Source organism: Delphinus delphis, chromosome 12, assembly GCF_949987515.2.
Source record: "Delphinus delphis chromosome 12, mDelDel1.2, whole genome shotgun sequence".
In the NCBI taxonomy this organism is placed as follows: domain Eukaryota; kingdom Metazoa; phylum Chordata; class Mammalia; order Artiodactyla; family Delphinidae; genus Delphinus; species Delphinus delphis.
The window spans coordinates 68873888-68895426 of record NC_082694.2 but is presented as its reverse complement, the minus strand read 5'-3'; the positions used below and the strand labels follow the sequence as shown (position 1 = coordinate 68895426).

The following is a 21539-nucleotide window of genomic DNA, read 5'->3' as shown; positions in this document are numbered from 1 at the left end:
TGTCGCGGGAGCCTCTCTAGCTACATGCGTCTCTATGGTCGAGTGGGCGGAGCCAGGAGAAAGATGGCCGCGCTCGCAGCTGCCACGGAGCCGCAAGCTTCCGGGGGTCCCCGGCCCCCAGTGTGTCTGCTGGTGTTGGGAATGGCGGGGTCTGGGAAAACCACCTTTGTACAGGTGACCTGCACGGCACGGGCGTAGTAGGAGCGCGCGAGAAGTTGTCTGTGGCAGGCGTAAGGCCAGGGGAGAAAGGGAGGTCTCTCTGGGGAGTTGGAGGGTACCGGCGCCTGGCTTTCAAGGATGCCAGCAACCCCTGTTTTTTCCTCCGCGAAGCCGTCTCAGATCCTAGCCTGGGTTCATTCAGCCTCTCTTCTGCGCACCCTCAGTGCCTATTTGTGACGACCGTACTTGGTATTGGAATTGCCTTGCTAGTGCCAAGTCCTCGAAGGCAGGCTTAACAAGTAATTCTGGCTGTTAATAGAGCGCTTGCACACAGGCTTTCGGTGTAGATTCCTAAAGAATTCCTTCTGGGGTGCCTACCATGTTTCAGGCACTGGGGATTTAGCGGAAATGACAAGGTTCCCGCTTAAATGGAGCTAATGTTTTTTGTGGGGGAGATAGAAACCCCCGCTCCCCCCAAACCACCAAGTCAATAAGTGATGGAGAGTAGAGGAGGCTCTGTTGGATGTGTGATGAAGAAAGGTAGCATTTCAACTGAGAGTGAATGTTGGCGGTGGAGATCAGAAACGAATATTTAAGGTAGAGGGAAATGGAAGTGCAGAATTCTGGTAAGTTGGATTAAGGGGTGGAAGTTCTCTCTTTTTCCTTTATTATGCCTCTTGGTCTCAGTCCATCCTTCTCCCCATATGTCTGCAGAGGCTCACAGGATATCTGCATAGTCAAGGGTGTCCACCTTATGTGATCAACCTGGATCCAGCTGTGCATGAAGTTCCCTTTCCTGCCAATATTGGTGAGTAAACTGCCAGAACTTGTGTGAAGTTTCTCAGAGAATGGAAAGCTGTCAGCCTATCCTATGAGTCTTCAATGCTTCCATTTTTAATGTTTTCTAAACTGCCTAATTTCGTTTCCCTTGGATTTGCTAGCATCCTGAAACAGGCTTCTTCCTGATTCCCTTTTTCTCTTTGTTTACTCCTTCCCTCTTCCTAAATTTCCTTTTTTTCCTTACCACTCCCATTCTCTCTACCTCTTTTGACCCAAGGGTGTCAGACTATGGTTCTTTGGGAAAATGAAGTGACAGAAAGTCAGTCCTCTGGCTTTTAAGCCGTAAACCCTTCAGCAGGCTCTGTTACATAAACTTTGTTTGTATAGTTTTTTTCTTCAAGTTAAGAGCATGTGGGTTTTGTGCAGAGTTTGCTTACTGATTTGTAGGAATCTTGCAAAGTTACATGGGAAAATGTGTGTATATATGCCTGTGTGCATTGTCTTGGTGACGGGTTCCTTCCCTCTTATCATCAGACTTGTAGAGGAGTCCCTGACAACTGTATAAAAAAGATTAAGAATGGATGGGATCCAGTGTCCTGATTCTTGATAGGATCTAGGCTTCCTGATTTTCAGACTATTCCTTGATGTTAGTCTTTTCCCTCCTGGTCTCTTTTTAATCCTATTAAGCTTGTACTCCAAACATACTAATTAAGGAAGACCTTGTATTAAGAAGCAGAAATCATTATGGGAAGAATTTTGAAAAAAAAAAACATTCAATCTTTTCATTTAAAGGCTGGAACTCTAATAGTTGATGGGATATAGGTCTCCTGACTGCTAGATAGGTTTAGTTAGATATTACTGGACAGACCAATTTCCTTTTTATTTAAAATTCCATCCAAATAATTTTTTTCTAGTTTTATTGAGATATAGTTGACATACAGCATTGTATATGATTAAGTTGTATGGCATAATGATTTGATTTACAAACGCATGAAATGATTACCATGAATAAGTTTAGTGAACATCTGTCATCTCATAGATACAAAATTAAAGAAATAGAAAAAAAGTTTTTTCCTTGTTATGAGAACTCTCGACTTTCACATATAACATGTAGCAGTGCTCATTACATTTATAATGTTGTATATTACATCCCTAGTATTTATTCACTGGAAGTTAGTACTTTTGACTACCTTCATCCAATTGTCCCTCCCTCCACACCCTCTACCGATTTGTAGATCGGTAACTACAAATCCAATCTCTTTTTCTGTGGGTTTGTCTGTCTTGCAGTGTAATTGACCTGCCACAGTATTTAGTTCCTGGTATACAACAGAGTAAATTGAAATACATGTACATTTCAAAATGATCACTATGATGAGTCTAGTTAATATCTGTCACCATACAACGGTATTATATAATTTTTGACTGTATTCCCCACACTGTACATCTCACCCCATGACTCATTTATTTTGTAACTGAAAATTTGTACCTCTTAATCTCCATCACCTATTTCTCTCCCCACCCATCCACTTCCCAAGTTAATGCCTTTATAAAAATGTTATCTGCATTACCTTTGTTACCAGTAAGCAAGGAGTAAGAAATAAACCTTTTTTCTTTATTTAGCTCCCTTTTTCTGTGTATATGGTCACTGAGAAGGTATTTAAGTTGTATAAAACTTTTCTCTTTGTCTCCAACATCCCTACCATAACTTGAGAGCTCCTAGCCTAACATTCTTCTTGGGTTACTTGGCAGTTGTCCTTGGCCAGTGTGAAGCTGGAGAAGTTACTAGAAGACAGTGCTGACAATAGAAGCCTCAGAAGCTAGTTTCAGTTTCTTGCTGGGAGGGAAGGTACTTGCAGGGTACCTTTTGTCCTCCTAGTCTCTTCCTGAACTTGCTTCTTTTGCTGTTACAATTCAGTGATCTTAGTTTGAAAATTTAGAAAACAGATTGGAAAAGTACCTTGGATGCTAAGAGAGAAACTGATTTGTTTGCTCAGAGGAAGCAGAGATGACTTGAGAGGTCTGTTGGCTTAGATATTATAGGTGGGGAGTCTCAAACTGTATTGTTTCTTACGTGTTAAATTCCATTTCATTCTCTCTTTTTTTTCCTCCAGATATTCGTGACACTGTGAAGTATAAAGAAGTCATGAAACAGTATCCTTTTTCACATCTACTTTGGTTTTTGGCTCATCCCTGGCTACTTACTGTCTGTGTATTGTGTAGCTTTGAAAAAAGTGTTTGTGCCTTCCCTTGTGAAATATACTAGCAAAAGCATTCGATTGTTTTCAGGTAATTTTATGAAGAGGAGGGAAGATGAATGTGGGGAGAAGCATTGTAGGTGATTAGAAATCCTGTTTCAGCTTGTGAGTTCCATTTTCTGCCTTTGTCCTGAACTGCAGGCTGTTGTAATTAGCACAGAGAAGGAGACGCTAGCTGGTGGCGTGCCTGGGTCCCACAAGGGAGTACTGTCTTGGTGGATGCATCCATTGATCACCATCCCCTTAGACTGGGAAGCTCAAAGATTAGTAAGATCAACTCTTAGTACATTGCTGTGTGAAATGTGTACTTTCCCTATAGGTAAGTCTAGATAGGAAGACTAATTCTAATCCTCAGGTGGCTTGATGAGTGAGGATCAGAGCTAAGAGTGGTATATAAATGATCTTCATGGCTAATGCCATTAGGCTGTCAATGCCTGATACATCTGTCTATTCCATTTTGGCCCCATTTCACCTGGCCATTTCTAAACGATGAATGAGGTAGACATCGATAGTGAATGTTTCCCTATGAGGTTAAGATTGTGTGATACAAACTAGTCAATTGAACACTAACGTTACGCTGTTTTTGTGAGGGATTGTCTAGATAATAAACTTTATCATCTAAATTGATCTATAAGCAATTTAAATCCTCAACTTAGTGTCTAGGTATGGACTTGGACCCAATGGTGGCATAGTGACCTCACTCAATCTCTTTGCTACCAGATTTGATCAGGTATGTCTGTCTCTATTTACATAGACATGGCTGTGTCAGAACCTGTGACTCTTAAATGCCTTAGCTTGATCACACTGGGAAAGAAGGGCAATCAACCTCAATGTCAATACAGAATATAAGGAGGCATTTTGGTGGACAAAGAAGTAGGCTATGAGAGGATGATCAACATGGTGAGAGACTTCACACTGAACGTTGTGGCGGCCAGTAAAGACCTAAGAGACCTGGGGTCTCTTCTTGATCTGTTATTGGCTTGCAGTGTTACCCTGAGGATGGGGTGGAGGGATGGGGAGTGGGATGGGCTACCAGGCAGGGAATGGAACAATTATGGGGCTTTTCACTTGTGACAAATTGTTGTCATCTTGTTATGTTTTCTCTGTCACATTCCACTTCCTTAAGAGTGTTTGGCAATCACTGATTTTTTACTCCGATTTCACTCAATGATTCAGGCTGTTAACGCTTTACTGAAGCACCAAGAGAGAGACTTGGCAGTGACAGATCAAGTCTTCAGCTCCTTAGGCCTTGCCCTGTGCTCCAGGGTGTTGTGGTACGGCAGGTGTGGCTATGTTTCTTTGGTTCCATGAGCACGTTAGTTGGTGTCCTCAGACAGAGAACATAGAGATTCAATCGTTAATGGTGCCTGCAGGTGGGCCACTCTAGAGAGGGCCCTGTGATTTTTTTTGTTGAACTTGGATTCTGTTGTAATTGGCGTTTTTTTCTTTTAGGTGATGAAATTTATTGAGAAGGCCCAGAACATGTCTAAGTAAGTGATTTCAGTCTAGTGCCTATTTATTACTCTGTAGTTGACATGTTTCTAGGTTTTTTGAAGAATTTCGGGTTACTATCAAGTTCTGAGGGGGTGTAGTTTGAGATGAAACCATGATAAGTGAAAAAATTGTTGGCAAGAAGACAATCATTAAGATGCTCTACTGGTTGGGGAACTAAGATCCCACAAACCATGGTGTGGCCCAAAATCAATAAATAAATAAAAGCGACAAGATGCTCTACAGTGTAGAGCTCAATTTAATAGTATCCCACCCCCAATCACTTTGGTATATGTTCCCAGCTTCTTAGGAGGTATTTTGAGAATTTGAGTCCACATTCACTTGTCCACTTGCCTTCTCTTGCTTGTTGGCATTAAAGTCTATGAAATACCTTTCTAATCCTTGTTTATTTTATTTTATTTTATTATTTTTTTTTATGTTTATTTTTGGCTACACTGGGTCTTCATTGCTGCACGTGGGCTTTCTCTAGTTGTGGCGAGCGGGGGCTACTCTTCGTTGCGGTGCGCGGGCTTCTCATTGTGGTGGCTTCTCTTGTTGCGGAGCACAGGCTCTAGGCACGCGGGCTTCAGTAGTTGTGGCACGCGTGCTCAGTAGTTGTGGCTTGCGGGCTCTAGAGCGCAGGCTCAGTAGTTGTGGCGCACGGGGCTTAGTTGCTCCACGGCATGTGGGATCTTCCCGGACCAGGGCTTGAACCCTTGTCCCTCGCATTGGTGGGCGGATTCTTAACCACTGCGCCACCAGGGAAGCCCCTAATCCTTGTTTAAATTAATATAATTTACATGATTCAGAGGGGATATTTTTTAATTTAAAAAGCATCAAAATATAGAATAGGAGATTCTTATTATCATTACCCACAATGAACTGTTGTTAAATTTTTAATAGGTCTGCTTTTTTAAAAGAAAGGAAGATAATTTATTATTTTTGTAAAAAGGATATATAGGCTTATTACTATAAATAATTCCTACCATGCATAGTATTTAAAAGATGAAAGTATCACCCTTCTTGTCACTAGAAATAGCTATCATTATTATCATTATTGCTATCAGTGACTGTCATCCCAGGCGTTTCTATTCATGTGTACATAGATAGAAGGATGGATGGATAAGGTGTTTTTACAAAAATAGGATCATACTAGAGTAGTTTTTTAAAGTAATAGCTTTATTGCAATATGAATTCACAGACCATAAAGTTCACTCTTTTAAAGTATACAGTTTAGTGGTTTTTAGTATATTCACAAAGTTGTGCATCGACCAGAGGTACCTAATTTCAGGGACTTCCTGGTGGTCCAGTGGTAAAGAATCCGCCTTACAATGCAGGGGACGCAGGTTCGATCCCTGGTCAGGGAACTAAGATCCCATATGCCACGGGACAACTAAGCTCGCAAGCCACAACTACTGACCTCTTGTGCCTCAACTAGAGAGCCCGCATGCCGCAAACTACAGAGCCCGCGCCACAACTAGAGAAGAGAAAACCCATTTGCGACGGCTAGAGAGAATCCCATGTGCCACAAACTACAGAGCCTGCGCCACAACTAGAGAAGAGAAAACCTGTTCGCCACGGCTAGAGAGAATCCCGCATGCCACAACGAAAGATCCCTCACGCCTCAACGAAGATCCCACGGTGCTGCAATTAAGAGCTGGCACAGCCAAAAATAAATAAATAAAAAATAAATCTTAAAAAAAAAAAAAAAAGAACTACCTAATTTCAGAACATTTTCATCTCCAAAAGAAACCCCATACTCATTAGCAGTCACTCTATTCCCCATTCCTCCAGGTTCCTGCTGGCTTCACATACCATTTTACATTCTCACCAGCAATGTATGGAGGGTTCCATTTTCTGTACATTCTGGTCACTACTTGTAATTGTTTTTGTTTTAATAAATTTATTTATTTTTTGGCTGCTTTGGGTCTTTGTTGCTGTGTACGGGATTCCTCTAGTTGCAGTGCTTGGGCTTCTCATTGTGGTTGCTTCTCTTTGTTGCAGAGCACAGGTTCTAGGCATGCGGGCTGCAATAGTTGTGGCATGTAGGCTCAGTAGTCGTGGCTCGCGGGCTCTGGAGCTCAGGCTCAGTAGTTGTGGTGCACGGGCTTAGTTGCTCCGCAGCATGTGGGATCTTCCCAGACCAGGGCTTGAACCCGTGTCCCCTGCATTGGCAGGCGGATTCTTAACCACTGTGCCACCAGGAAGTCCAGATGTTGAGCATCTTTTAGTGTACTTCTTGGCCATTGGTATACATTTGGAGAAACGTCTATTCAAATTTTTTGCTTTTTTAAAAATAAGTTTCAGGTACGCATTGTAATTTAACATGTGTACACTGCAAAGTGATCACCCCACAAAAGTCCAGTTACCATCGGTCACCATACAATCGATCCCCTTCACCCTTTTTGCCCACCCACAACCCCTTTTTCCTCTGGTAACCACTGATTTGTTCTCTGTATCTGTGAGCTTGCTTTTGGTTGGTTGGTTTCCTTCCCTTACCCTTCCTTTTCCCTTCACTTTCCCTTCCCTTTCCCTTCCCCTTCCCCTTCCTCTCTCCCTCCCTCCCTCCCTCCCTTCCTTCCTTCCTTCCTTCCTCCAGATTATTCCACATGTGAGTGAAATCATATGGTAGTTGTCTTTTTCCTTCTGACTTATTTTACTTAGCATAATACCCTCATGTTGTTCATCCATGTTGTCGCAAATGGCAAGATTTCATTCTTCTTTTATGGCTGAATAGTATTCCACTGTGTATATACTACATCTTCTTTATCCATTCATCCATTGGTGGACACTTAGGTTGCTTCCATGTCTTGGCTATTGTACATAATGATGCAATGAACATAAGGGTGCATATATTTTTTCTAATTAGTGTTTTTATATTCTTTGGATAAATACCCGGAAGTGGAATCACTGGATCATATGGTTAGCTCTATCCTTCATTTTTTGAGGAATCTTTCTACTGTTTTTCATAGTAGCTGCACCAGTTTATATTCCCACCAACAGTTTACGAGGGTTTCCTCTTCTGTACATCCTTTTCAGCACTTGTTATCTATTTGGTAAGAGCCATTCTAACAGGTGTGAGGTGATACTTCATTGTGGTTTTGATTTGCATTTCCCTAATAATTAGTGATGTTGAACATCTTTTCATGTGCCTTTTAGCCATCTGTGTCTTTGGAGAAATGTCTACGTAATCGGATCCTCTGCCCATTTTTGAATCGGGTTGTTTATTTGTTTTGGGGTTGTATGTGTTCTTTATATATTTTGGATACCAATTCCTAATCAGAGATACGATTTGCAATTTCTGCTGTTCAGTAGCTTGCCTTTTAGTTTTTTGTTTTGGGCAATGCCCGGCAGCTTGTGGGATCTTAGTTCCCCGACCAGGGATTGAAGCTGGGCCACTGTGGTGAACGCGCTGAGTCCTAACCACTGGACCACCAGGGAATTCCCACCTTTTAGTTTTGATGATGTTTTCCTTTCCTGTGCAGAAGCTTTTTAGTTTGATGTAGTCTCATTTGTTTATTATTGCTTTTGATTTCCTTGCCTTTGGAGTCAGATCCACAGAAACTTATGTCAGTGAGGTTACTGCTTATGTTTTCCTCCAGAAATTTATTTAATGTTTTCAGGTGTTACATTCAAGTCTTTCATCCATTTTGAGTTAATTTTTGTGTATGGAGTGGTCTGGTTTCATTCTCTTGCATGTGACTGTCTGTTTTTCCCAACACCATTTCTTGAAGAGACTTTCCTTTCTCCGTTGTATGTTCTTGGCTCCTTTGTTGTCAATTAATTGTCCATGTATGTGTGGATCTTTGCTTTTTTAAAAACAGCTTTATTGAGATATAGTTCATAGGCCATACAATTTACCCATTTAAATTGTACAATTCTGTGGCTTTTAGTGTAGTTACAGAATTGTACAGCCATCATCACAATCAATTTTAGAACGTTTCATTCCCTCAATAAGAGACCCTCTTCTTTAGTTATCACTTTCTTATTCTTTTTCTCCCTCCCTCCATTTTCCTCCAACCCCACCCCTAAGTAACCAGATGGTTTCCCAAGAGATTTACACTCTGGTTTTGCTTATCTCTCATTTTTAATGCAGTGTGTTTCTAAAACTGTCAGTTTTCTCTGTGATCATTTGCAGCAGTGATGTATTGGTGCTCCTGCCAATGAGCCTGAATACTGGACATTGAACAAAACCCAGGGGAATGTGGTATGCACTTTAAGGGCAATGGGAAGAAGTGAGACTTGACAGTGTGAAGAGGTTATTTCAGTCTTGAGTAACCAGATGTTAATGTTTTGTGGGATGGAATATGTTTCAGAATGCATAAATGAAAACTTCTTTAATGGTCTTTTTTGACACAGGTATGTCTTGATTGACACACCTGGACAGATTGAGGTATTCACCTGGTCAGCTTCTGGGACAATCATCACTGAGGCCCTGGTGAGTATTCTAGGACTTGTTACTCAGGGTAAGTAGAGAGCCAGACAAGAAAAGCTTCTTATTGCTTGGGATCTTATGTGGGATAGAGTCATAGAGCTCTGCACACCTGCCTAAAGTGGTTCTTCCTTGCCACGGAAGGTAGGAGAAGAATTTGGGGACAGGTCAAGAACCCTCTGACTAAAGCTTTGATTATTTTGTGGCTTTAGGCATCCTCGTTTCCAACGATTGTCATTTATGTAATGGACACATCTCGAAGTATCAACCCAGTGACCTTCATGTCCAATATGCTCTATGCCTGCAGGTAATGCGTTATTGTTGGGCATAGTATTATGTCAAGGTATGAAGTCTCCACTTCTTTTCCATCATTTTTGAGTCCTGAGTGCTTACCCCTAGGTTTTCATTCAGGCTTGCCACTCACTTTAGTGGCTCTGGGTTAGGGCGGGAAAGGAAGCACATATACTGTTGGCGTTCTCTTATCAGCCACTTCTCATCTTCCTCCCTTGCTTGTTACAGAATAGGTGATGAATGAATATGAACCTTCTGGCAGTTGCCCCAAGTTGAATGAAATCCAGTTCTGAATAGAATAGAGCCCCTGGTCTAAATGCCTTTCTTCTGTGTTGTGATAGGAAGAGTGAAATTACAACATGAGGAGAGACTGAATAAAAAGATTCATCCATGATTCTAAATGCACGTGTTTTCCCAAGTGTGGTGCCATTAGGAGAGGAAGGACATGCCTCACTAGGCTTTATTAGTGCATTAGACCTAGGAGCAAGGCGGACCATTATTAATGCTGAATTTTATTTTGGGGGTATGCAAAAACAATCACCCCGATTTGTCTCTTCTGTTGTGACTAGGGATGTCCCTTCCTGTTAAACACAAGAAATCTTAGTCTAGATAGAAATCTGATGTTTGATAGCATGATTTTGTCTTCATATTAATTGTTTAAAAGACAGTTAATTTGGTGAACACACACACACACACACACACACACACACACACACACACACACACACACACACACACACACACACACACACACACACACACACAACCAGGATCAGTACCAAAGCATTATTACTCTAAGAAAAGGAGAGAGTGTGTATGTGTGTTGTTTGCTTGATGGTAGTGGTAGTTTCCTGCTTGGGAGGGGAGAATATGTGAGTGCTGTGTAAGAATGGATAGCTGTATTTAGAGTCTGAACCCATCTCCCTATTTATTACTCAGTTACATCAGATAACAGGCAAGCAGGTGCTTAAGTGCTTTTACTAATAATGCCTCAATGTTTGATTTTCAGCATCTTGTACAAAACCAAGCTGCCTTTTATTGTGGTCATGAATAAAGTAAGTGGATTCTTCCTGTTGTGACTGAATGTTTCGTTTTCATCAGAACCTTGTGTTTGGGTAGGTGAGAAGGATTATTTCAGATGCTGGAGAGGAGATTTAAGCTAACCTGAAGCAAAGTCATGAGCACTTCTAGGAAATGGATTCAATCAAATCGAATGAATATATATTGCTGATTCTTTTCCAAAGTTTTTTTAGGCTAGATAGAGTAGCCCCTGGTCCACAGCGTATAGGTTATCCCTCAGGATTGGGACTGTGTAAATGAGGGAGGGACTGCTAGTCTGTTGGAAGTGGCAGTTAAACAAAACCAAAACTTCTCTGTTGTTGGCTAGGATGCAAGAGACTATGTACTTGACTTCAGAGCCTGGAGGGTACTGGCCTCCACTGTGGCCATGGTCACTTGGCAGTGGATAGTGAAGGTCTGTTCTAACCTAGAATATACAGATCTTCATTTAATTATTTATACTGCACAGCAGTCTTGGCTCTTTGTGACTTGTTGCAGTGGAGGAGGAAATGGGGGAAGCAGAGAAAGAAAATACATGAATTATTGCTCTCTGCTGTCATCAATTAAAAAATTTTTTTGCCGTTGTTTGATGTCTGACCTCATCCCTGGTTGCTGATAGTTGACTTCTCTCTGGTACAGACTGACATCATTGATCACAGCTTTGCAGTGGAATGGATGCAGGATTTTGAGGCTTTCCAAGATGCCTTGAATCAAGAGACTACATACGTCAGTAACCTGACTCGTTCAATGAGCCTCGTGTTAGATGAGTTTTACAGCTCCCTCAGGGTAAACTTTCTTGCTTATGCTGTTGGTCTCTCCAGATAACCTCATAACCCAAAGGGCTGGCTTTGAACCTATTTTGGAAAGGAAGTTCATTACCTTCTGAAAAGTAATTTTTAAGGCATGGCTTATTAAAAACTGGAGACTTAAAAGATAAATATGATATGGACCCTACCCTCAGAGAGTTTATGGTCTAGTTAGGAGAGAAGGCTAAACGCAGAGTTAAAACATGATATATTGTAGTAACTTATATTGTGATATCTTGAGAAAGATTAAAAGTTGGGCCTGATAGTGGTGATGGGGTAGATCACTTTTGAAGTGAGAGATTTTTTGAGGATATAGTCAATATAGGTGTGCTTTGAAGGATGGGTAAGATTTGTGTAAGCAAAAGTGGGTGTGGGTAGCAGCAAGTATGTTAATTGCCCAAGCGAAGACATTGAGATACTAATTTTTATAGAGAACAGACTGTGGTTTGATTTGATAGGGAATAGATGAACTGCTGCTTGTTTGATCCTAATTACCTTTCTCAGTTCTCTATTTTCCATAGACTTATTTCCATCACTCTTGAGTAGGTATGCCATTTTGTCTTGTTTTAGCTTCATTCTTTGCCAGAGACTTCTTAAAGTAGCCAAACCTCTTCTGTGAAGATTTTATGAAATTTGAGCCAAATAATATATGCCATTTAAAAATATACAGTTGTTTCCTCAGTGGTATTAATGATGCTTTTGGCAGGTGGTGGGAGTGTCTGCTGTTCTGGGTACAGGCTTAGATGAACTCTTCGTGCAAGTTGCCAGTGCCACAGAAGAATATGAAAGGTGAGGATAAAGGAACATTCTAGTGATGGCACTCTTAGTTACCCACAGGTCTGATATGATAGCTGTTTTGCCAGGCAAAACATTTGGTTTTCATGGTGTTTGTATTATATTTGCCATGCAGATGTGCACTGGATCTGATCACACTTAGGGTTAACAAGTAGCTGTTAACTTTTTTTAAAAAAGAATAGGAGTATAAAATCTTCACTGTATTGAATGATGAAGAACAGGTGTCATCAGACATTGTTTGTAAAAAGCCAGGTGTTAAATATTTTAGGCTTTGTGGGTTGCATTATCTGTTGAAACTCCTCAACTCTCATTGTGGTGCAAAAGCAGCTATAGACAATTCCTAAACAAATGGCGTGGCTGTGTTCCAATAAAACTTTATTTATAAAAATAGGCAGTGGGCTGGATTTGTCCTGTTTGCCACATTGGTTGACCCCTGATGAAGAACATAGACTTTGGAGTCAGATAGACATGGTTTAGATTTCTTTTTCCTCCAATTAATAAGTGTGTAACCTTAGCAAGTTTTCCTCATTTATAGATGAAGGGTAATAGCATTTATTGTTAAGGTCGTTGTGGGGATTATTTGAGATAATATATCTAAAGCACCTAACACAATTGCTGACATGTAGTAAGCATATTTCTTAATAAATGATTGTTATAACTATTTTCTTGGTTAATACTGGAGTTCCATTTATCTAAAGCAAAGTGGAGTCATAGCACCTATACACTTTCCTTAGGCCTGATAATTGGCTGCTTTCTAGCAAGCTTCATACTTAGCAAGAGCCTAATAGCCACATTGTGGTTTTTCAGAAACATTATTTTGATTTTTATTCATCAGATGAGGTTCGTTTTTTTGTTTGTTTTGTTTTGTTTTTTTGCATGTGTTATCAAAGCCTCAGGATAGACTCTTTTCTATATCCTTTCATGGTTGCCCAGATAAACGACATAATTATGTATTGGGCTTCCTGAGCCCAGTAGGCCTAGCTTCTTTTACTCATCATTTAAACATCTTTTACTCATGTTTATCCAAGTGAATGGTGAACTCATTGGTCATGGTCTCCCCAGAGTTGATCTTCCCAGATCAGCAGTCAGTCTTTTGTCTTGTTGCTGATTTCAGGGAGGGGGCAGGCACCTTGGCTTTTAATTCCTTAGGGATAGAATCTCAGTGACTAAGACTTGTTACATCTGATGTATGGTGACATAAGATCTTTTGTTATTATCAAAGTACTAGGAAAATAGAAGTGATGTGGAGGCGGGGACAGGATAGATTATTAATCAAAGGGATTTAGAAAGTGTTTCTCTTTCCAGAGAGTATCGTCCTGAATATGAACGTCTGAAGAAATCGCTGGTAAGAAAAGAGGCTATTTGTGTATTTTAGGGCCACTGAATAAACAATCTCAAACTATGTACTAATCCTTCTGCCATAAATGCTTTTGTTTTGGTTCTCAATGTATCCTTTAGATACTTGTTAATTTAAACCTGTAAATTTGTACGTATGCTGTCTGGATGCAGAAAGGCCCTTAATTATTTTTCTTCTGTATACTTGAAGTAATAAAAATCAGTAATTTTTCCTTTTATATATGCTGAGCCCTTCTTGTGCCATACCTCCACCCCTACTCCAAGGTCCATTTAAAGGCTACTTGTAGAATTTTGTTTAAGAACAGAGGGTAGTTCACAACTCTTACCCCAAATGATGAAGTGTCCTATCCCCATCGGCTACATTGGACATCTTATCACTGAGCCTTCCTGCTGTGTCTGTTTGAGGGTTCTTTTGATGATTTTGTGTCTAATTTCTGAAACCTCTAATACAGTCTGCAGAGCCCTCCGGAATGAACTTCTGCTAATCTGGGCCCACACTGCTCAATGTTTCTGTCATCAGCCATCCCTTATCTGCCTCTAGTATTTGTATAATTTGTCATCTCCAGTTAGAAGTCTGGCATCTAACTTGGGCCTCCTTTTTTAATATGACAACATTTTCCTCTGTGTATGTAGGCCAGTGCACAGAGCCAGCAGCAGAAAGAACAACTGGAACGACTTCGGAAAGATATGGGCTCTATAGCCTTGGACACCGGGACTGCCACAGGTACTGGAGGGTCTTCTGGTGTTAGGAACTAAGAGCGGGGTACACTTATCTCCACTTAGTAGGTAGGTATTTATGTTTAAGGGAGAGAAAGAGAAAAGGATAAAGTAAATGTTGTATAGTGTATCTATCTATCTGTTCTTCAGTCAATTTAGATAAATCCTAGATCTGCATTGTGTTTAGTTATCTCTTCGTCTCCTTTAATCGTGAATGGATCCTTTGTTTTTGTATTTCATGACATTGACATTTTTGAAGTGTACAGATGTAGATATATACCTACGGACATACCTATATCTAACATCTGTGTTAACGAGGAATCCACTGTCTGTGTCTCTCATACCACATTTATCTTATCTGTGTTTATACTTTTATACATATGTATATGATGATTCTTTCTCTTCAGGTAGTTTTTGGTTTACTTTGGCAAGATACTTGATGTCTACTTTTTTTTTTAATTACTTTTTAATCCTCCCCCTCTTTTACTGTTTATTTTGGCCTAATTTTAGATTTACAGAAGAGTTTCATGAATTGCAAAGAACTGCCATATACCCTTCAGCTAGATTCACCAAATGTTAACATCTACCACATTTACTTTATTCTTTCTGTTATATATGTTTGGCTTTACATTTTATATAAATATATAAGTATACGTATAAAATATTTGTATATTATATATAACTTTTTTCTGAATCGTTTAAGAGTAAGTTGCAGACATGATGCACCTTTACCCTTGAGTTTTTCTTAAAAATAAGGGCATTATTTTATATACCCTCATTGTAGTTATCAAAAACTAGGAAATTAACATTGACACGTTCCTATTATCTAATGTATAGACCTTATTTAGACGTAACCATTTGCCCTCTATAGCAGGAGAAGGTTCTGGATCTGTGTTGCATTTAGTTGTCACGTCTCTTATTTTCCTTTAATCTGGAATGGCTCCTTAGTCTTTCTTTGCATTTCATGACATTGATATTTTTGAAGTGTATGGTACTTACATTTTTGTAGAATTTTCTTCAATTTGGGTTTGTCTGATGTTTCCTCATGGTTCAATTCAGGTGGCTCCTTTTTAGCAGAAGTTAACAGATGTGAAGTGTTTTTTCCATGTATCATATCACAAGGTACATGATGATGAGCTGTCTTTGATCACTTACTTAAAGTGGTGTCTGCCAGGTTTTTTCATCATAAAGTTATTTTTCCCTTCATAATAAGTATTTTGTGGGGTGATGCTTTGATTAGATAAATGTACTTTTAATTTTCAAATGTTTACCCATTAGTTTTAATATGCATTAATCTAGGTAGGGATAGTCTTCATTTTCCCGATACATGTTGCAGATATTTTCTCCCTGTTTGTCAGTTGCCCTTTGACTTCGTTCATGGTGTTATTTTGCCATGCAAAAGTTTGTTTCGTTTTGTATAAATTTGATGTAGTCAAATTTATTTATCTTTTATTGCACCTGGTTTTGAGTCATAGTTGGGAATCCTTTATCCACACCTGTGTTAAAGAGGCATTCACTCATGTTTTACTGTAGTACTTGTATGGTTTTATTTTCTACATTTGGAACCCTGATCCATTTAGGGTTTATTCCTGGGTATGGTGTGAGGTATAGGTCTGTGTTACCTTTTTCATAAATAGTTGTACCCACATGATTTATTAAAAAGTCTACCTTTGTCCCAGTGATGAGATGCTACCTGTATCATATACTAAAGTTTCATATGTACTTGGATGTATTTCTGGATTACCTATTTTATTCCTCTAGACTGTGTGCCTTTACTGTGTGGCTTTAATTACATATAGAGGCTTTATAGTATGTTTTAATATCTGCTAGGGCTAGTCCTCCTCAACGTTTTCTTTTTTAGTGTTTCCCTGACTATTCTTGCTTGTTTGTTTTCCCAAATGACCTTTAGTATCAACTTAATGTAGCTCGCTAAAAAACCTCTTTGATATTTTTATTGGGATTGTGTTATATTAATTAATTAATTAATTGACATCTCTTTGATGTTGCTCTTCCTGTCTAAGAACAAGGAATGTGTTTATATTTGTCCAGTCTACTTTTATGTCTTCCAGGAATGTTTTCCTCATGTAGGTTTTGTTAAATTTGTTAAATTTTTCCCAAGGATTGTATCTTCGTTAGTGTTGAAAATGGGATTTTTCTTCTAACTGGTTATGTTTGTGTTTATGAAGGCTTTTCATTTCTGTATTTTAGTCTTTTTATTCTGCTACTTTACTGACATTTTTTATTGTTTGAGTTAGTTTTGTCATTAATTCTCTAGGGGTTCCTAGGTTGGTGCTCAAATTTAAATATATACACACTCACCCTCCCACACTCATTGGTGGACTGGCCTTTAAAGGAGTAAAGTTCTGTTAATGATAGCTATTGCTATAGGTCTAGTAGAGAACAGCAAAGCCACTTGGTGGATTAGGTGCTGGAACCTGGCTGGGTTTACCAGTTAAGTGAGTTCCACGCTCCACACTTCTACTCTTGACTTATCAGCACACTGGATCTGCTCAAATGTCTTTAGCCTTCATAGGAAAAACCATAGCCTCTTCTAAGCTGAGAGCTAGTACAAATAAATGACATTACTATTACTATGAAGACAAGCTACTTGAGAGTTATTTTCCTCAACTTAAAAATGAGACCTCTGGGGGCTTCCCTGGTGGCGCAGTGGTTGAGAGTCTGCCTGCCGATGCTGGGGACACGGGTTCGTGCCCCGGTCCGGGAAGATCCCACATGCCGCGGAACGGCTGGGCCCGTGAGCCATGGCCGCTGAGTCTGCGCGTCCGGAGCCTGTGCTCCGCAACGGGAGAGGCCACAACAGTGAGAGGCCCGAGTACCGCAAAAAAAAAAAAAAAAAAAGAAAATGAGACCTCTTGGGTTACTGGCCTCATGAAAGCACTTTGTGAAATACACTAGTGTAGAAATGTTAAGTGGTATTAACTGTACATTTAGAAGAGATAAGATCGTGCATTTTTTCATGATCACTTTCATCCTGCCAGTTTTTAATCATACTTGCTTATCGATTCAAAATCACTTTTTTGAGGAGGCTTATGTTCATGACATGCTAGTGATAGATGTTTTCTATGTAGGCAGCTTACCTCCTGTGATGGACCCTTCTGACTTGATCCTGACTCGGGGAACCTTGGATGAAGAGGATGAGGAAGCAGACAGTGATACTGAAGATATTGACCACAGAGGTGAGAGGTGGCTGAGGTGGCTCATGAGAACAGAACAGCTGCTTATTCTTTCATTGTTTGCCCGGGAGCTTCCTGCTACTGAGGGAAGACCTTGAGCATGAAGCCAGTTACAGGGGAGAGAGGACATGCTAAAGGATGCAGCACCAGGAAGGAGTTCCATATATTCAAAGTTCCTGGCCTTCCTACTGAATGGTTAATATTGAGCTTGATTACGGCCTTTTATTAGTCTTGTGTCTTCTCATCTTTAGGTCCTAACTCAATTTTGAGGAATCCAGGATTGTTTATTGTAATCATTGTTTTAAGAATACAAAAGGAGGCCTCAGCAGACCTAAACCAGTCAGAAGGGACTGTAGCATTGAAGATAGAATGGCTCTGGAAACCCAAAAGTGTTCCACTTTGCATAGTTTTATGGACTGTGGACAGAATCTGTTTCTTGAAACAACGCTTTTAGGTCCTAGCTGTGCCCAAGAGCAAACTTCTCTTTATTCCAGTGTGCTGGATACTAACATGTAAATTGCATCATTTAATAAGATTTATTGAGGTATAATTTACAAACAATAAATCCCACCCTTTTATTAAAGTGTATAGCTTGATGAATTTTAATACATATATATAGTTTTGTAATTACCATTATAATCAAGAAACAGAACACTTCCATCACCCTAAAAGTTCGCTCAGGCTCGCTTTTATTCAGTCCCTTCCCCCACACCAGTTCCTGGCAACCGCTTACCTGATTTTTATTCCTATAATTTTGCCTTTTCCAGAATGTTGTGTAAGTGGAATCACAGTATTTAACTTGCATTTGACTTTTTTCATTCAGTGTAATGCTTTTGTGATCCATCCATGTTACTGCATGTGTCAGTAATATGTTCTTTTTTATTGCTGAGTAATAGTTCTATTATGTGGATGTACCTTTGTTTATCCATTCACCAGCTGATTGACACTGGGGTTGTTGCCAGGTTTTAGCTGTCATGAATAAAGCTGCTCTAAACATTCATTAACAGGTATTTGTGGACAGAGGTTTTCATTTCTCTCAGTTAAAAATATGTAGGAGTGGGACCTCATTTTAATTACTTTATGAAGGAGGTATTCTCCCCACTTACAGGTCAAAGAAATTGTACATTTTGGGCAACATGATAAATACAGCCTGCTTCTAGGAGATATTTCCTTATTGGGAGAAGTGGACATACAGTGTCTTAGAAATATAGTTGACTCTTCAACAACTTGGAGACTAGGGGTACCCACCCTCCTCACAGTTTAAAATCCCTGTATAATTAACTTATAGTTGGCCCTCTGTATCTGTGGTTCCACATTCGTGGATTTCACCACGTGTGGATCGTGTGGTACTGTAGTATTTACGACTGAAAAAAATTCGTGTATACATGGACCTATGCAGTTCAAACCCGTGTTGTTCAAGGGTCAAAGGTACTATTTCTGATGGATGGGTGACAGCAGCTCTAATCCACCTGTCTAATGGGAGAGTTTAAAAAGAATTAACCTTCTTTTTTCCTTGCAGTTACAGAGGAAAGCCGTGAAGAGCCAGCATTCCAGAATTTTATGCAAGAATCAATGGCACAGTACTGGAAGAGAAACAACAAATAGTTTCTAAAGTCCAAAATTTTGGAACTCTGTGTGAAGGGACTATCCTTATCTCTGATTGGGGGCTACTATAAAGGACAATTTTGTTCAGGATAGCAGTTTCTCTTACTAGTGAAATCTCCTGACTCAGATGAAGCCAGGGATAGAATACATTTGGACCTGGCAGGTAGATGCTGATTCCCCTTGGCATTTTCCTTGGATTTATGCAAGGAAGGATATTCTGGTTTTGGATGCTCATATCCCTTCAAGCCTAAAACTGCAAGTTTTATCATTTGAACGCACATACTTTTGCTGCTGATGGACAGAACAGAGAGAGAACTTAGTGGGCTGGATCTGTAGCCTCTACTTCTCCAGCATCTTGCCTTTGAACCTGCACCACGAGTTCCCCTCCTTTTAGCAGAAAGAGAGGGGGAAACAGGAGCTTGTCCAGAGCTTGGCACTGGAGTCTCCTTGGCAATCAATCAATCTTGGTATGAAATGTGCCTCAGACTGGGTAGCTTATTGTAGAACACCAGGTTCATTGAAGAAAGTGGGCAAAACATTGTTAACGAATAAGAATTCTACTTTAGATGGTGACTTGGATAAAGAGTTTTTAATTTTAACTTTGTTGTAAGCCTGCCTGTCATAATTTCAAATAAGAAAATTATCACAAATAGTCACTGCAGTTCAGAAGAGAGGTTTAAAGCCACATGTTGTTTACTAAAGTTCCATGTACGTACCACACCTAGTAACCAGGTACAAAGCCAGGCCCTGTTTGTACTGTACTTTAACTTAATGCAGTGTATCCTTAGTGATTTACTCAAAGTCTACAGATTTGGGTCAGTTGCACATTCCATATATAACAGCCCTGGTAAGGGTTTGCTTTGCCTCCACATTCTTCACAGTATCTTATAACATTATACATTTCTCTTAAGGAATTTTATCCCTGCCTAACCTGTATTCCAGATCAGTGGTTCTCAAAGTGTGGTCTCTGGACCAGAAGCAGCAGCATCATCTGGGAAGTTACTAAAAATGGGACATTCAAGCCCTATATCAGAAACTGGGGGTGTGTGGGGCCTAGCAGTCCGTTTTACTAAGGCTTCCAGGGGATTCTGATGCATGCTAAGTTCAGAACAATATTCTAACTCAAACAGCCTATGACGTAATTCTAGGCCAGGTGAATCTCAGATATCAATGTGCTTATCACCTGCTTTATCAGAGTACCCCAACCTTGACCATCTGGTGCCTATTCTCCAATCTAACATTCTAAAAATAAATAAAAGTGTTTTGCTTTACACGAAGTATTAATTTCAGTATTCTGTAACTAATGGAAACCACTGGTCTAAAAACTTGAACCTGTTCTTTCTTTGAGAGGAAACCATTTGCACGGCAAAACTCTGAACATACCTGATTTTTTCCCTTAGTGCCTTTGTATACTTTTTACTTAAAGAGGAACTTGTCTGGCCTATGCTATAAGCTCCATAAGGGCAGAGACAGTCTTACTCATCTGTGTATCCCTTGCAGAGGACCCAGTACATAATAGGTACTCAACAAATGTTTGCTAAGTGAATGAATTAAATACTAGGTGGCTAATTTATGGAAACTGACCACCTGATGTGTACTTTCATCAATAAATAAGCAAAAATAAAGCTAAGCCTGGAACAGGAAGGGTTTAGATAAATGTGCCAAGGATGTACAATTAGCAAACTTATAAATGATCTGGTAACAGTTTAAATTATAACCTCATTTTGTTGCTATTGCATTCATATTTATTCTCAGTGCTGGATATTTAAGGCACTCAATGATGTGGGCCTTGATTTCTGGTCTCCACTAAAGGAGTGCTCTAACTTTCACAAGACTTGTATTCTGCACCCCCAAACCAAACTTCAGCAGTATTTAACATGCACACATTTGCTAATTACTCCTGATTATTCCAGTGCTACATCATTTACTTAATAAATACTGGTTGAGACTATCAGATGCCAAGCAGGGCAGGTACTGCTATGGATGAGTAACAGCAGTAAAGTTGTTCAAGACACGATGTAAAGCAGAAAGGTGCATACTGTTATCCTTTTGGCGGCTGCCCATCCAGTAGAAACACAATGTGCAGACGGAATTCTGGCAAAGGAATGGACTGTTCTCTGATGGCCAAGCAGATGCAACAAATGAAATAGGCACAAGCCTGTCCTTGGACAGGTCCTGTTTGCTTCATTCACAAAGGAGAAAAATGAAAGGAGCAACCAAAAAGTGTACATGGTGAAAATATAAAAAAAATCTGAATGGAAATAAAAAAATAAAGATGGTGGAAATACATGGAATAAGTCTAGAGCAGAAGAAAATATGTGGCTGAGATAGTAGAGGGCTGTATGAAAAAGCAAAAAGCCTGTTTACCACAGACCACTCTGACTTCATAGGCGACCTCATGGGCAGCAAAAACAGTTTGAAAACAAGACTACTGATAGATGATAAGCTATGCAATGTTTAGCTATTTCCTATTAGGTATTAGCACTGGATTCCCAAGGACTTCGACCAAAAATGAAGCAAGTTAAAAAAAAAATTGACATCTGATACCAGCATATATTTACTTGTGAGTCTGTTCAAGCACAGCTTTGAGGCTTAACAA

General features: G+C 39.8%; 1 protein-coding gene across 2 annotated transcripts; it reads left to right on the top strand.

Moving 5' to 3' along the window:
• The first annotated feature begins 24 nt into the window (after window positions 1-24).
• GPN1 (GPN-loop GTPase 1) lies at window positions 25-20508 on the top strand. 2 transcript variants are annotated; one of them, XM_060026909.1, is made up of 14 exons: window positions 25-174; window positions 874-967; window positions 3051-3090; window positions 3858-3924; window positions 4647-4684; window positions 9045-9123; window positions 9330-9424; window positions 10418-10463; window positions 11107-11253; window positions 11980-12062; window positions 13374-13413; window positions 14058-14148; window positions 17231-17338; window positions 18855-20508. In XM_060026909.1, the coding sequence occupies exons 1-14, from the start codon at window positions 25-27 to the stop codon at window positions 18938-18940; spliced, it is 1164 nt and encodes a 387-aa protein (XP_059882892.1). In that variant the 3' UTR covers window positions 18941-20508. The 2 variants fall into 2 exon arrangements, with proteins under 2 accessions (XP_059882892.1, XP_059882893.1); XM_060026910.1 differs by lacking the exon at window positions 25-174 and adding an exon at window positions 259-785 and having other exon boundaries at window positions 18855-20492.
• Window positions 20509-21539: the final 1031 nt, after the last annotated feature.

Bases quoted from the DNA above. Each gene is read 5' to 3' on its own strand.
- GPN1 (XM_060026909.1), top strand. From the start codon at position 25: ATGCGTCTCTATGGTCGAGTGGGCGGAGCCAGGAGAAAGATGGCCGCG. The intron at 11,254-11,979 runs GTAAACTTTCTT...TGCTTTTGGCAG, and splicing joins AGTTTTACAGCTCCCTCAGG to GTGGTGGGAGTGTCTGCTGT. The intron at 12,063-13,373 runs GTGAGGATAAAG...TTCTCTTTCCAG, and splicing joins GCCACAGAAGAATATGAAAG to AGAGTATCGTCCTGAATATG.